Genomic DNA, 14,652 nt, shown 5'->3' with positions numbered 1-14,652 from the left:
TGTTTGCGACGATTCTGTAAGCTCATTACACGCATGCACAAAATTGATGCCAACGGCAACCAGCAATAATTTTCATCGAGTTCACAAGGGAATTTTACGGCCGAGCTCCACGCCCCCAACTTCCTAAGCTTGTCAGACAAGAATTTACACAACTTCCTAAGCAAAAGCTTCTAATGGCTATAGAAGCTGCGGTGTGGATAAAATCTCTTGAGCCCTGGGCTCTACGAGAGCTAACTTATCTCATGCTCTTGGAGGCTAACTAAACAGAGCTTTTCAGGTTCAAATCAGACAAGTCTTCAATACCAGAGGTAATTCCACTCAAAAAACAGGCTCAACAATGTAAGGAGGGCAAGAGTAAGAAACCATTGCTAAGAAAACAAATGCCCTTGAATGGCTGGGTTGGATCGCATCAGGAGTTAGACAATCACACGATCTGAGTTCAACAATGCCCTACTTGGTTTAAACTCACTTCCGAGCTCTTCCTCGCTTCCCCCTCTTCCCGCCTCGCCCCGAGCTCCCAGTTTTCTGAGCAGGAGACTCGGTTTTCTTCGGGCGGCCTCTGCCCCTTGCAGATGGCTTTGGCTCAGGAGTTGCCTTTTTAGCTCCCCTGCCTCTCCCTCTGTTTGAAGGTTTGCGGCCACGTCTACCCTTACCACCTTTTATTTCACCATTTTCATCGTCGTCGCTATCATCTTCCTCATCATCATCCTCTTCTGATTCGGAAACATCCTTGGTTTTCTTGCGCTTGTTAGATCGTGCATTGGTGCTAGCAGATGCCTTCTTGGCAACCTGGACCTCCACTCTGTCTTCTACTGCAGTGAAGAGTTCCAATCATGCATGAGTCGATGCAAAATAATAAAATGGTAAATGATATGAGAAGCATTTCAGCAGCCTGCATGATTACAATACCAGTCCATTCAAATTTCAGACAATACGCTCACAGCAAAATGTAAAGTAACAGCAGGATATAGAAATGGCATGTAAAGCCAAAAGTTGCTCACATACTTGACTACTTGAGTTACACCAACAATCACACTGGCACTATTAAGCGATTTTCCCTCCACAAGCGGAGCAGCCTCCCCGCACAAGGGCATAACCACATTAGCTCATAGAACTAAGCACATAAAAACTATTGACTGTAAACAAAAGGAACCATGGTGGTAGGGGACTATCCAATTATATACAATTGGAGACAATAATTTATTCTGCACATATCAAACCAAACTAAGGATGATATTCATACAACGTTAAATTTCTTGAAGCTTGCATACATAATTTAACAATGTGATTGTAAAACAAAATAAAGAGGACACGCAAAATACAAACCTTCAGTGGAGGTATCACCGTCATAAATATCCAGCTGAGAAAAAAAACATTTATTATAAGATAACCAATAATAATCCGAAAACCTAGGGTAACGAGAGAATGCAAGAAATTAGCATACATCTGTACAGTTTGTACTGCGACTACTAAAAGAGATGCTAGATGATAAAACAAAATTATTAGTCTAAGCAATATAAGAGACGAAATAAGATAAGTGAATAAGGTAGCTCATTAAAGAACACCTTGGTAACAGATAAACTATCTTGATCAAAGCTGTGCTTTTAAAAGACTGTAAGGACAAATGTAGCCATTTTTAACATTAGTGTAGCTCCATTTCAAGGGTAGATAGCCTAATGCAAGTCTTTAAACCTAAAAGTTATAGCATAACATCCGTTGGTAAATCTAATTTGCCTTATTCGAGATAGAGACTATGATACCGCATAACACCTAAGATAGCTGCTAACTCGAGCAACTCATTTTCTTTGTTGAACATCTCAAGTAAATGTTGCAACATATTGTAATCTCTTGGTAGCATCAAGCAGATGGCCTGTGAATTGGAGCACATTCAGTTACCTGATTAAGCCGGTCACTAGCAATTGATCTGTCCACAACAATCGCAGACAACCCATATCCACAACCAACACTGCAGAATGTGTCAGCAATTTAGTTGATTATACAGGAGCTGCAACTATATAAACATTTTGATTTAGTGTAGTTACCTTATAACATGCATTCCTTCAAGGATGTCAACCTTTTTAGGATTAGCAGATGACCTGCATTACAAGTTCAATGACTGTAAGAGGAATTCTATGGTTTTAACAATTGCTAGCCTAGTATTAAAATGATATTAACAGTATTCAATAGGCGTACTTTTGCCCATTAGGGCCATAGCCAAGCTCTCCATTTTGGGCTGTTCCCCAGCTTATGCAAGAATCATCTGCACCAACAACGTGGTGCATGTTACCAGAAGCCATGCAACGAATGTTCCAACCACTGAACAATAAAATCACCAGTTAAACAGATAACTTTGGATAACATCATTTGAACAGGCAGCTAATCATGATTTATCAACAGAAAGAATAGCCAAGGACGGAACTATTCATCACTATATGGTATCTACAGTTAAGTTTGTCCGCAAGTAACCTTAAATCCAATAATGGCTTTGGATACATCCAGTCGTCGCCTGTATTCTTTAACTTTCCCCACATGTACAACTGTCCTCCACCTAATAAACAAAGCAAATACCCAAAAATTATTAATAATGTGGTGTTCATTCTTATCTTTTTATGCAACACTATCAACATCATTTTGGTTAGCAGAATCCAAGTCTCCAAGATTCAAGTATGATATTCTTAACAGGACATAAATAATACTACACAACATGAATCTCCATCTAACTAGCAGGAAACACATAGAGTGGGAAAAAAATAAACCTGATGCATGCTCATATCGGCCTATCAGAAGGCCAGAAAAAAATGAGCAGGCTTACGCTATAAGATGCTTAGTGTACATGCTAAAGCATTTAAAAACACTCAACTGGCTCCTCGACTACATAGGATCCCCTTTGCCTATAGCACCTCACTACTCAATCATCAAAGCAAAGAGGTTGTAACAGCAAATTAGAGCAAAGCCAATAGTATCAACATTTCAGCAGACACAAAACCCTGATGACAATTGTTCACATAATAACACATGGGAGGATCAATAAAACGGCAATAAGTTGATAATAACTTGACAGATTTGTTGGCAGAGATAATGCACAGGAATTCCATAAGACAATAAAATAATGTCTTCCCGATTTTGAAAAAGTTAGCATGCGACATGCTGAATTTCATGTCTCATTTATTAGTCCATGCCATTTAACTGAATACATGAATAACAGTACAATCATCGAATTTCAGAAATACAACCAAAATGCTCTATAATATTATAATTACAAACAAAACAAAATATAAACTTACATCACAAATAGCTTATTTTCCATGTATGATACTCAGCTAATTGCCTAATTTACAGGCCCAAAGTGGTTTTTATTAAGTATTTCTTTATGATTGAGCCAAATAATAACAGAACTACTCTATCGATGTCCAAATATCAGAAAAGGAAACATACCGGCAGTGCATGCAGAACTTGCCGCACCAGCTGATATAATAGCATTGGGTGGCAGAACATTATGCTTCTGGAAGACTTCAACAAGGCGAGGCTGCCACTCATCCTTTTGTTCTCTATGGCCCAACCTATGCAAATAACAAGTGGATGGGGATCAGATCAACGATGCTATCCTGATTATAGTGGGATATTGGGTTATATGACATCAGTGTCTCACCTTCCATATCCACCAAAGCCCCATCTGCCAGTGCCAAAAGAAAAGAGAAACGATATTAGAAACCATAAACAGGGAACTGAAGAAAACATGTATTATTAGATATTGCAGATAGGAAACGGCTTGATAGCTGATACAGGACAGATGGATACTATCATACTAGCAAGTCAAAATAATTTAAAGTTGGTAATTGCATAAAAAATTGATGAATAAATAACATACGTGTAAACATAGCCACTTGAATCAACTGCAACTGCAGCACACAAGTAAATGAACAGTGTGAGATTGGTGTTAATCCTGAAAGGTTAGAATAACCAAAATATATATCTGTAAATATAACAGAAACCTGTATGATTTGTTCCACATGCAGCTTTGACGATAGTTTTCCCAGATAATGAAGCTATTGCCCTGGGACGGGGCTGGGGATCATATGCCAGCTTTACAGATGAGTCTTTAATATTGTACTGCAACAGCACAAATCAATTATCAGTGCATTGATATGAAATAAATGAACAGGTTATCTGTGTTAATAGAGTAGCAAACAACCTCATTGTCGGTTCCATGACCAAGCTGACCGTACTGGGGAAGACCTGCTGTACTGAATAGCACAGAAGAATAAAATACTGCCTCAAAAAAGTTCACGAACAACACTCACTAACAAGAGCACAAGCAGATATAATTAAAAGGGTTGAAAATATATTAGTGTCGTATTATAAGCAAGACATACAGTATAGTAGAGCCCTCCACTGATGACAGCCAGACAGTAAAATCAGCACCACAAACAGCATTAGTTGCTTCAGTAACAAGACAGGGCATTGGTGATGTCTCAATTTCTGCAGCAATTTTTGAACCAAAGGAACAAGAATCAAATAATGTAATAAATAAAGGGGAAATAAGCTGCCCAAAACAAGTAAAACAAGTTTATCAGTTATCACACATTGTGTCGCAGAGCTAGGAAGAATTTACGAAATGTCCAACATTTGTTAGCATATATTATAAGAATATGAAAAACTCCCCGTGAAACACTGCATTGCAGCATCAATGTCTAAACAGACAGATCACACATGGAAGCATTACCAAAAAAGAATCAACCATCCGTGAAGCAGATATACCCAGACTTTTCCAAAGACAGAATGATTTGTCAGCAGGACATGTATTTGGTGTACTACTGATGTCAGTGAGTTAAAAATGAACCAAAGGTACATACCATTCCTTAGGGAGCCTGTACCCAACTGTCCGTGTTTATTGTGACCAAATGAGAATGACTTCCCGTCATCGGTTACAACCACTGTGTGATTTCTTCCAACACTTGCTTTAATGACTTTGTACCTGAAAACATTTAGCACCCATAAATAATTCATCTCAACCAGTGCACCTGGTCAATTCATGAATTTAGCATACCAAGAGCTATTGTTAACAATTGAAGTACAAACAAATAGTTAGTTCCTACTTTGATAGTTCAGAAACAACAGTCGGCAGGTTACGCTGAAGAGTATCCCCATGCCCCAACTGCCCCTTCTGCTAGAAAGTAACAGTGTTAAAAAATATAGTGAAGAAAGGTGGCGTCAAGTAAATTTCGTACCTCATTTCGACCCCATGTATAGCAACGTCCTTCAGCATCCAAGGCAACACAATGGCAAGCCGCTGGATAAATGATGTTATAGAGTTATTACAGGAGTACTGAGGATCACCAGAAGATCGAATTTGCTTGTGGATTACAGGAAATAAATTAGGAAACTTAATCAACCAAGCCTAAATGCTTATGACAGAATGCCCTAAAGTTGAACTCTTACCACTCCTAGAGTTAAACTCCGTCCGATCACCCAAAACCAAAATTAGGAAAACGACAACCTCGTATTAAGTCCGTCTTAAAAGCACACATACTCGCTGGATGGTTGCATCAGCAGTCTATCTAGACCATTAAGTCCACTGCATTGTATGTTTCTCACACGTGTCTGAATCGCTAAAATCCAATCAACCAGCACCCCCGCGTTAGAACTTTCCATATGTACTATCTGTCGCGATGCTATCAATCTAATAGGTCATGACAGCATTTTGCAACATTAAGCAGTAAGCACACGTGTCTAAATCGCTAAAATCCAATCAACCAGCGCCTTCGCGTTAGAATTTTCCATATGTGTTATCTGTCGCAATACGGTCAATTTAATAGGTCAGGAAAACATTTTCCAGCATTAACTTGATAGTACTAAACAGAGTGGCGCCGTTTCGGCATTAGCTCATCCAGCCACTGGAAGAGCCCGCGAACTTTAAACCTGACCAATTCCACCTGACCTGGTTTCACGCATCCAATGAATAAATATAAACTAAACCAGCGGCAGTTCTCATCCCTCCGTGACTTGACTCTAGGAGACCATCTGAAACTGACAGAAGGACGAGGGGACTCACTGCACCCGGAGGCAACGAATCGTATGTCGACGCCCATGAGCGACCGCATCCGCGTCGGCGACACTAGGTTACCCTGCGCCCCGCCCACCACCTTCCGCCCCATGGTCTCGAAATTGGTCGCGCCGCAGTACAGCAGCTCTCCCCCGGAGCCCGCGGCATCCTTCGCGCCGTCCGCCTTCTCCTCTCCCTCGGCGGCGGCGGGGACCTTCTCGGGCTCGCCGCTGGCCGACATTATCGCCGGTAGTAACGCCGGCGGCGGTGGAGGGTTCCGATCCGAAACCCTAGATTTGTTCGGGGGTAGCGGAGAGGAGAAGCAACGAATGGGGGAGATTTGAAATTAGAGATTGCAGATAGAAACTCTTTTTATGTGCGGGTTAGTTATTTATGAGCCAGTGCGGATTCATAGTACGCAGTGGGTTCGGCTAGTGGGTCGACTAATCAAAGCGGACCAGGAGATATTTCCTATCACGTCAAATGTAGCACTGACCAGTGGGACCGGGAAAAGTGGGGCCCATATGTCAGTGATGATCAGTTCGTGGTCCAAGTGGCACTGGGTTTAGTTAAGGCCGTGGTTTTAACTTCAGCCTTTTCCCGGGCTTCGTTCCTATGGACAGGCCAAGAGGCCCAAGACGACGTCGATGGGTCGTACTTTGCGAGGTGATGAGTTACTGACTTGTGGTCCATCGTCATCGTAGGGTCCACTTGTCGGTAGATTTGAGCATGTAGTAATAAAACTGTAAGTACGAGCAAATGTTGTGGTCATAACTAATTTTTGCTGGCTGGCCAGGCGAGGGCAAGGATGTCAGAAGTCATGGATTGAGGGCAACTCCAGTGTATGTTCGATTACTATATGTGTTAGTTCGTGAATGGCGAATGCAACTTTGGTTTGGTGGCTGCAGTGTGCACATCTATTTATGTGACCCATTTACAATAAGAAAAGTTGAGAGAAATTGTAAATTATTTGATTTGGATTGTATGTGTTCAACCCCGTCAGCAACAATTAAGGCCCTATTTAGATCCCCCGGTAAAATTATACACCCTATCACATCGAATATTTTGACACATGCATAGAATATTAAATATATATGAAAAAATAACTAATTACACAGATTGTGTGTAAATTATGAGACGAGTCTTTTAAACCTAATAGCGCTATGATTTAATAATGTGGTGCTACAATAAACATTTGCTAGTGATGGATTAATTAGGCTTAATAAATTCGTCTCGCGATTTACAAAAGCGGATTCTGTAATTTGTTTTGTTATTAGACTACGTTAAATACTTTAAACGTGTGTCCGTATATCTGATGTGACACGTCAAAACTTTACACCCTTGGATCTAAACACAGCCTAATACTTTAATTGTCTAGCATTGACTCAAGTTTGGAGGTCGATTCTGCTATCTCACACAACGATCGACTCTCTCAGCATGATGTGTTCGATACTTTTGGCTCACGATTCGATTTCTCCACACACTGGAGCTGCTCTAAGAGGATGGATTTCCTTGTGAGGCTAGGTCATGAAGTAATATGGCGAGTGGTTTCGGGCCTTCACCTTGCTAAGCCTCAACCTTAGCTAAGAGAGTGGCTTCATTGAGCATAGATGTCTAGCGGAGGATATAGGAGTATGGAAAGGGAAGGTGGATGTGGAGCGGGATATGAAATTATAGGAGGAAAGTGATAAAGAGGATGTCATTTGGAGAACAAATATTGAGCTGAGCACTACGACGAGCCACGTGTGAGAAGGAGAAAGCTAGCCACATGATGATGGCCTTGACAACTCTAGCAATAAGGAGACCAAATGAGTATAGCTATATCGCAGTGGCTCATGAAGGAATCAAAGGTCAGTAGACACGGGCTGCACATGATCTGCCCTCGTCGGTCGGTCGCGTCATATACTTTACGAACAACCTAACAATCGACTCATTGGGTGGATAACAAAAACTAGCGCTGTCAGCTAGAGGGGTGCGAGGAATGATGATGACTGGAGAGGAAAGGGGGCAAGGACAACTGAAGAGCAGATGAATGGTAGTAACTAGAGTGAGGGATTTGGAGGCTTCGACGTCAAGATGATAAAAAAGGCGGAGAAGAGATTGGAGATAGGATGACATCTGGGGCTATATGAAATACCATCTCTCTTAAAACTGCACCATGAGGACGCCTGCATTGTAAATTTATGAAGTGTATAAATTTATTGTATGTGACTATTATATGTATGAGTTTATTTTGTGAGATATTATTTAATAAAAGTAATATTTTAGTTTCGCCTCGTGAAGGGAAAACAAAAATAATTTTTATCTATGACAACCCTTTGGTATCAAGAAAAATATAAATTTATGAACTATATTGATGGAGTGTATAAATTTATTGTATGTGACTGTCATATTTGTGAGTTTATTTTGTGAGATATTTTTAACAAAAGTAATATTTTACGCCTTGCGAAGGGAAAACAAAATAATTTTTATCTATGGCAAAATTTATTTTAGATAAAACAAAACGTAGTATTTTTTACCATTAAAAACTGCATATTTTGTTATAGTTGTACGGAAATTTTTATAAGATAAATCTTGCTATGCGAGGTAAAAATTATTTTTGTTAAATAATATCTCACAAAATAAACTCATAAATATAATAGTCGTATACAATAAATTTATACACTCCATTAATATACTTCATAAATTTAAATTTTCTTGATACCAAAGGGTAAAATGGACTTTATGATATGAATTTAACGGTCAACTGACAAAAGGAGTATATAAGAGATCCAAATTGAAATTTAGGGGTATGGAAGGGAATGGGCAAATCTCAGGGATATAAAAAGGATTGGATGAACTTTTAGGGGTACACAGAGAATTTTCTCTAAATGTTTCTAGTGATAGCGTTTTCAAAGTAAATTTGGCCATATATTGCTTTAGGAAACAAGTGTGACTAGGAAGCATAAATATGTGCTAATAGGTTCCTTGTGGTGGAATATGTTCACTCGAGTTTAACCTAACATGGATGCTCCCATATGATGTTATTTCAGTGGTAGGCGATATATATGTCAATAACGGAACGTTGTGGTGACATTTTATGATACACCGGTCCAATTTTTTAGATACACATGAGGATCGAGTGTTTGTGTATGTATTTATAGAGGTGAGCTCATGTTGTTAGCATCCGCATTTATACGTACTCCATCCGTCCAAAAAAAAGACAAACCCTAGGTTTTCGTGTCCAGCGTTTGATTGTCCGTCTTATATGAAATTTTTATATAATTAGTATTTTCATTGTTGTTAAATGATAAAACATGATTAATACTTTATGCGTGACTTGTCTTTTTAATTTTTTAATATTTTTTTTAAAATAAGACGGACGGTCAAACGTTGGACACAGAAATCTAGGGTTTGTCTTTTTTTTAAGACGGAAGGAGTATCTCTTAAAGAGATTTAATTCCCAAAAAAATTATCCGGTATAAAAGCAGAGATAAACGGAAGAATATACCCACCTATCATTTTTATTATCTTTTCTACTAGGAGAATCATTTTTATTCTCTCGTTGAAATGCGGGGATGGATATAGCTTGCAGCCACGGGCAACCACAAAAAATGTCAAAATTCAACGAAAGCCCGACCCTCCCACTGACCCTGTTACCGCACGTTTGAGTTACCCGACCGCAACGAAACACACGCCCCAATTTTCTTGGTTCGTGATGACTCTCCCATAGGTTGATCCGATCCGTAGGTTCTCGATCCAACGGTCACCGTGACGCGCAGCTCCCTGCAGCCGACCTGGCCACCCACACCTTCGTGGTCGTGGCTTACCAGCACCACCCACCTACCGCTCGTAAAGCAACCGCCCCCCACCTCACCAAACACCGCATCCGGTGCACGAGACGGCGACCGGTCGACCACCCCCGCCTCACCGCGAGTCGTGAGACCGGAGCCGCACTTTTTTTCTTTCCGGCTTGTGGGCCCCACATCCTCAAAACCCCATCGTAACGCGTGCCACTGGAGAGCGGGGCCCACCGCCCCACTTTATATAAGCCTTTTGGAATTCGGCCCGGTCCAAAAATTCCGGGACGCGCTGAGGCCTGTGAAAGGAAAGGAAAGGAGAGGAGCGGAGGCGAGGCGGCGGCGGCGGCGAGATCCACACATGACACATCTCGAGGCGCGCGGTGGGCATCAATTCTCCTCCACTCCACCGCGTTTTTTTATTTATCTATTTTTGCGCGGCCGCAAGCTCGCGCACCTTGTGCCATCTCTCGCCGCCGCCTAATAATAGCTCGAGTGACCAGGCACCACCACCGCCATGGGAGCGCTCGAGGAGGCCCACCTCGCCGCCGCCATCTCCGCGTGCGAGTGCGAGTGCTACGAGGAGGAGGAGGAGGATGACCTCGTCGAGGGGGACGGCGAGGCGGCGGCCGCCGACGCCATGGAGCCGGCGGTGCGCGCGCTGCTGCTGGGGCTCGGCGAGGACGCGCGCCGGGAGGGGCTGCGGAGGACGCCCAAGCGCGTCGCCAAGGCCTTCCGCGACGGCACCCGAGGTACGGCCCAGACTCCCTCCTCCGGCCTCCGGAGTTCGTGGATCCGTTTTTTTTGTGTGTGTGTGTGTGCTGTTTGTGGAGTCCATGGCATAATTTTTTGATCCGTGATTTGCGAGCTGCGGGCCGCAGCTGTCTCTCTTGCTTGTCTAGCACCGAACCTGGTGAAGCAGAACAAAGCCGTGGGGCATTTGAACTCGTGTGGTGTTGTTTGGATCTCAGGACGATGGGTCGGGTTGTCTGGGAATTATTCCTGAATGATTGAATTCTATCTCGGTAGCCCATCATAGAAGTGATAACTTGATGTAAATGGTTTTGCCCATCGGTCATAATCATTGCTGTTATGGTGGTGTTAGGCTATTACAGCGCTATTATGCTTGTAGTTTCAGCAATTAACTCCCCTCTCTTCAAAAATTTAGCAACTGGCCACCAAACAGACTTTGATGCAAGCATGAATGACCAAAGTATGCAGCAGGATTGTGCAAAGAGAAGTTGGATTCAGATGGTTACAACGAGGATCCGTTGTATGTGGTTACTAGGAGTCTTATGATTGGATTGCATACTTGCAATAAGCCATTCCACAGTTTCTTATGGTTATGAAAATTGTTTATTTCAGTCTGCAATACTGGGAATTCCTGTAGTAATCACAATGGCTGTCCTTTATTTATTAGTCTACTTTTGCCTTATGGGCTGCAGCAGCAGGATAATGCTGTGCCATGTGCTTGGGTTTGTCTTTTTGGATTATTTAAATTATGTTAATCTATTATTACTTTCCAAAGTTCCTGCTCCGTACAGACTAATTGCAACTTCAACCGGCAGCTCTTCTACTTAGTACTTAAAATGTAATCTATTTTCTTTTAGTTCTCATCCTGGCCACACTTTTTACACAAACTCACCTGCCCCTTGATTAAATTAGAAATATGTTCTTTGTTTCATTATGAAATGTAACGTTGGATCGTAGTTATGTACTGTTCCGCTGTTTTGACTTTTGATACATTACTACTACGATTTCAAAGAGAAAATTTGGAAATAAAAGTTACTTTAATTATTTCATAGCTGATGCCATGCCAACTTGCCAAGCATTAGTATCCTTTTTTGTGACCAGCTGGCAGTTACCATATTCTTGGAGAGCTTTCTGTATCAATCTGTCTTACGCAACCATTTTTTAATTTAATTGTGTCTAGTTGTCCATAAAACAGTGCTTCTCATTTAGTTTGAGTACCAATTCATGGGATTTGGGGGGCATTGGAATTGATTACATTGTTCTTATATTTGTTTTATCAAATGGTTGTACTCTGGAAACTAGCCACAAAAAATGACTGTTTTTTCATCATTGCTTGTTTGATAAATTACTGCTGTCAATGAGAGACCGTAGTCTACATAAAGCTTAGGGGCAACTGAGAAGTGAGAACTAACCACCAAATTTTATTTGTTTCTCGGAGCATTCTTTTGGCCACAATCAACACTTAACAATGATACTCTTACAATATTTCCAAGAAGGGAACCCTTTATTGCTGGTTGGTTTACAGCATAAATTATACCATGAAAAGCCTGTTCTTGTACATTTATTCCATACTCGTATTACTTTAGAACACAATGCCATTTTTACCTGTGATGGTAAAGAGGACTGCTGATGTTCTGTGGTATTACTGGATTACTGGACCATTGTCAGCGTTGGAGCGTTGTTTGAGTATGCTGTTTCTCTTATAATCTCTTTTGAAAGAAAACTGTTATTTTATATTTATTTTAGTGGCTTAACTCACAAGAACAGAACAGAACCCTTACAACAGTAACATGGTAATAGCAACTTTGAATACTCAAACTGGTAGGGCTAGGGAGCTTGTGGTTCTTGTCTTCTCCCAAGCTGTGCATGCATAGATGACAAAATAACAAGTCAACTTTTTTGGCTACTTTGTTGCAGCTGATAATGGTCTTGTAGAACTTAATCAAGTGCTGGAGTTATACAGTGTAGCCAATCAGCGAACATTTGCTAACTCTTACCATTGCTTTGGAGTCGAATAAATATAATATTTTTCCGTATCATCTATAGGACCATTTTACACTAGACTGCTAGTTTACCTGAACAGGACAGTTTTGAGCTTGATGTGTGCAACTTGCGGCATCCCAATCCAAGCTACATCATGCTGGGTCTAATCTTGAAAGGTTTGTGTGAAGTCATGGATAGTCAGCACATGCGTTCATGTGCACAATCTGTGGTCATGTTATTCTTATGCAAGGCAAAGAATCCTTTCAGCCCCATCAGCAGGCAGTGGTGCCAATATATTTACTTTGTTGTATCAGCGTCTCTTCTTTGTTGTTACAATGTTTGGGCTGCTAACAATTATTTGTTTGTAAAAAAAAAACTGTAATGCAGTTGCTTTATGAGCTTTATTTGACATATAGTTAAAACTAATATTGCAGGTTACAAGCAAAAAGTAAAGGACATTGTGCAGGGGGCTCTCTTTCCTGAGGTTGGTGTTGACAAGAGGACTGGTTCTGCTGGAGGAACTGGAGGGCAAGTTGTTGTTCGTGATATTGATCTTTTCTCATACTGTGAGTCATGCTTGCTTCCATTCAGCATACAATTCCATGTTGGCTATGTGCCCTCTGGTGGAAGGGTTGTTGGGTTAAGCAAGCTTTCGAGAGTAGCTGATGTCTTCGCCAAGAGGTTGCAGAATCCTCAAAGACTGGCTAGTGAAGTTTGTGGTGCATTGCATGCTAGCATACAACCTGCTGGTGTGGCTGTTGCTCTGCAATGCTGGCACATACCTTTGCCAAAAAACTTGAAATGCAAGACTTTGCAAGGTTGGATTAGCACTTCACATTCATCTCGCTCTGGAGTTTTTGAGGGTGAGAGCAGCTCTTTTTGGAATGACTTCTCAGCCCTTCTTAAGCTTAGGGGCATAGACATGGAGAGGGACAGCCATTCTGCCTCCATAGCTTGGTGCCCTTTAAGGTCTCATGATGTCCCAGTCTGCAATGGGCACTGCAAGAAGGCTACAACCAACGGTGCAATTTCACCCAAATCAGTACCAGCTCCCTCTAATATGGTTTCTGCTGTTAGCTCAATGCTCTTATCCCTTGGAGAGGATCCCTTCAGGAAAGAACTTGTAGGTACTCCTCAGCGTTACGTGCAATGGCTGATGAAGTTCAGAGCATGTAACCTAGATGTGAAGCTGAATGGCTTTACACTCAATAATTTGAGTGTATACCCGAGTCCAGCTGGAGATGCTGCTGACCATCGAGCAATCCATTCTGAGCTGCATTTGCCATTTTGTGCGCAGTGCGAGCACCATCTTCTGCCGTTCTATGGAGTAGTGCATATTGGCTACCTTGACGGCGGAGATGGTGAAGTGATTGATCGATCTCATTTTCAGGCCTTGGTTCATTTTTATGGATGCAAGCTTCAGGTTCAAGAGAGAATGACAAGGCAGATAGCTGAAGCAGTTTATTCTGTTTCACATTGTGGGGCCATAGTTGTTGTAGAAGCTAACCACATTTGCATGATATCAAGGGGAATAGAGAAAATCAGGAGTAGCACTGCAACGATTGCAGTTCTGGGTCAGTTTTTGACGGACCCTTCTGCCAAGGCACGCTTTCTGCAGAACGTAGTAGATACAACTGGTTTGGCAGTATGAATCACTTAGATCATACAAACTAGAATATCAGCTAAGAATACATTATTCAGAGAAGTACTGCAGCCACTTTAATATGGTTGAAAGTTGGTACCCAGTTCGGTGTGTTACCGGCAAACATTGCCCATTGGTTCGAGACCGGGGCTGGTGCCACGTCTCTCTGGAAGGAAAATGTCCATTTGCTTGGTGAGGGAAAATTTTCGTCACATGGAAGATTATATTGAAGCTGTCACTGGAAGCACCAAAAGGGTTTGGTTTTCTCTGTGTTGTACCATTTTTCATTTGCACGGCACTTGAAATCTATACTGCACTAGTTGCAGATGTGCCGAGAAAGATATGTACACAGAAGCAATGTTTGTCACATCATTTTTCACTGTAGCAAATTTTGATGAGATCAATGGCTCCAGCTCCTGTGAAATGAATGTGATTGTTCTCTTGAGTGTTGA

The 14,652-nt window shown here is 41.5% G+C and overlaps 2 protein-coding genes across 4 annotated transcripts; one reads left to right on the top strand and one right to left on the bottom strand.

Annotated features, from left to right (window-relative positions):
- Positions 1-270: 270 nt before the first annotated feature.
- LOC127770466 (uncharacterized) lies at positions 271-6,408 on the bottom strand. 2 transcript variants are annotated; one of them, XM_052296195.1, is made up of 16 exons: positions 6,053-6,408; positions 5,229-5,290; positions 5,097-5,164; positions 4,854-4,975; positions 4,374-4,479; positions 4,193-4,244; positions 3,993-4,110; positions 3,869-3,899; positions 3,650-3,673; positions 3,436-3,560; positions 2,467-2,548; positions 2,194-2,316; positions 2,043-2,096; positions 1,897-1,966; positions 1,327-1,360; positions 271-809 (listed from the first exon to the last, which is right to left on the bottom strand). In XM_052296195.1, exons 1-16 carry the CDS (start codon positions 6,282-6,284, stop codon positions 466-468), a joined length of 1,647 nt encoding a protein of 548 aa, XP_052152155.1. In that variant the 5' UTR covers positions 6,285-6,408; the 3' UTR covers positions 271-465. The 2 variants fall into 2 exon arrangements, with proteins under 2 accessions (XP_052152155.1, XP_052152154.1); XM_052296194.1 differs by having other exon boundaries at positions 271-812; positions 6,053-6,407.
- A 3,702-nt stretch (positions 6,409-10,110) lies between these two features.
- LOC127771491 (GTP cyclohydrolase 1) lies at positions 10,111-14,652 on the top strand. Of its 2 annotated transcripts, XM_052297406.1 has the most exons (3): positions 10,111-10,205; positions 10,326-10,574; positions 12,993-14,652. In XM_052297406.1, exons 1-3 carry the CDS (start codon positions 10,184-10,186, stop codon positions 14,207-14,209), a joined length of 1,488 nt encoding a protein of 495 aa, XP_052153366.1. In that variant the 5' UTR covers positions 10,111-10,183; the 3' UTR covers positions 14,210-14,652. The 2 variants fall into 2 exon arrangements, with proteins under 2 accessions (XP_052153366.1, XP_052153367.1); XM_052297407.1 differs by lacking the exon at positions 10,111-10,205 and having other exon boundaries at positions 10,233-10,574.

Source organism: Oryza glaberrima, chromosome 4 (genome assembly GCF_000147395.1).
Source record: "Oryza glaberrima chromosome 4, OglaRS2, whole genome shotgun sequence".
NCBI classification, from domain to species: domain Eukaryota; kingdom Viridiplantae; phylum Streptophyta; class Magnoliopsida; order Poales; family Poaceae; genus Oryza; species Oryza glaberrima.
This window is presented reverse-complemented; position numbering and strand designations above follow the sequence as displayed.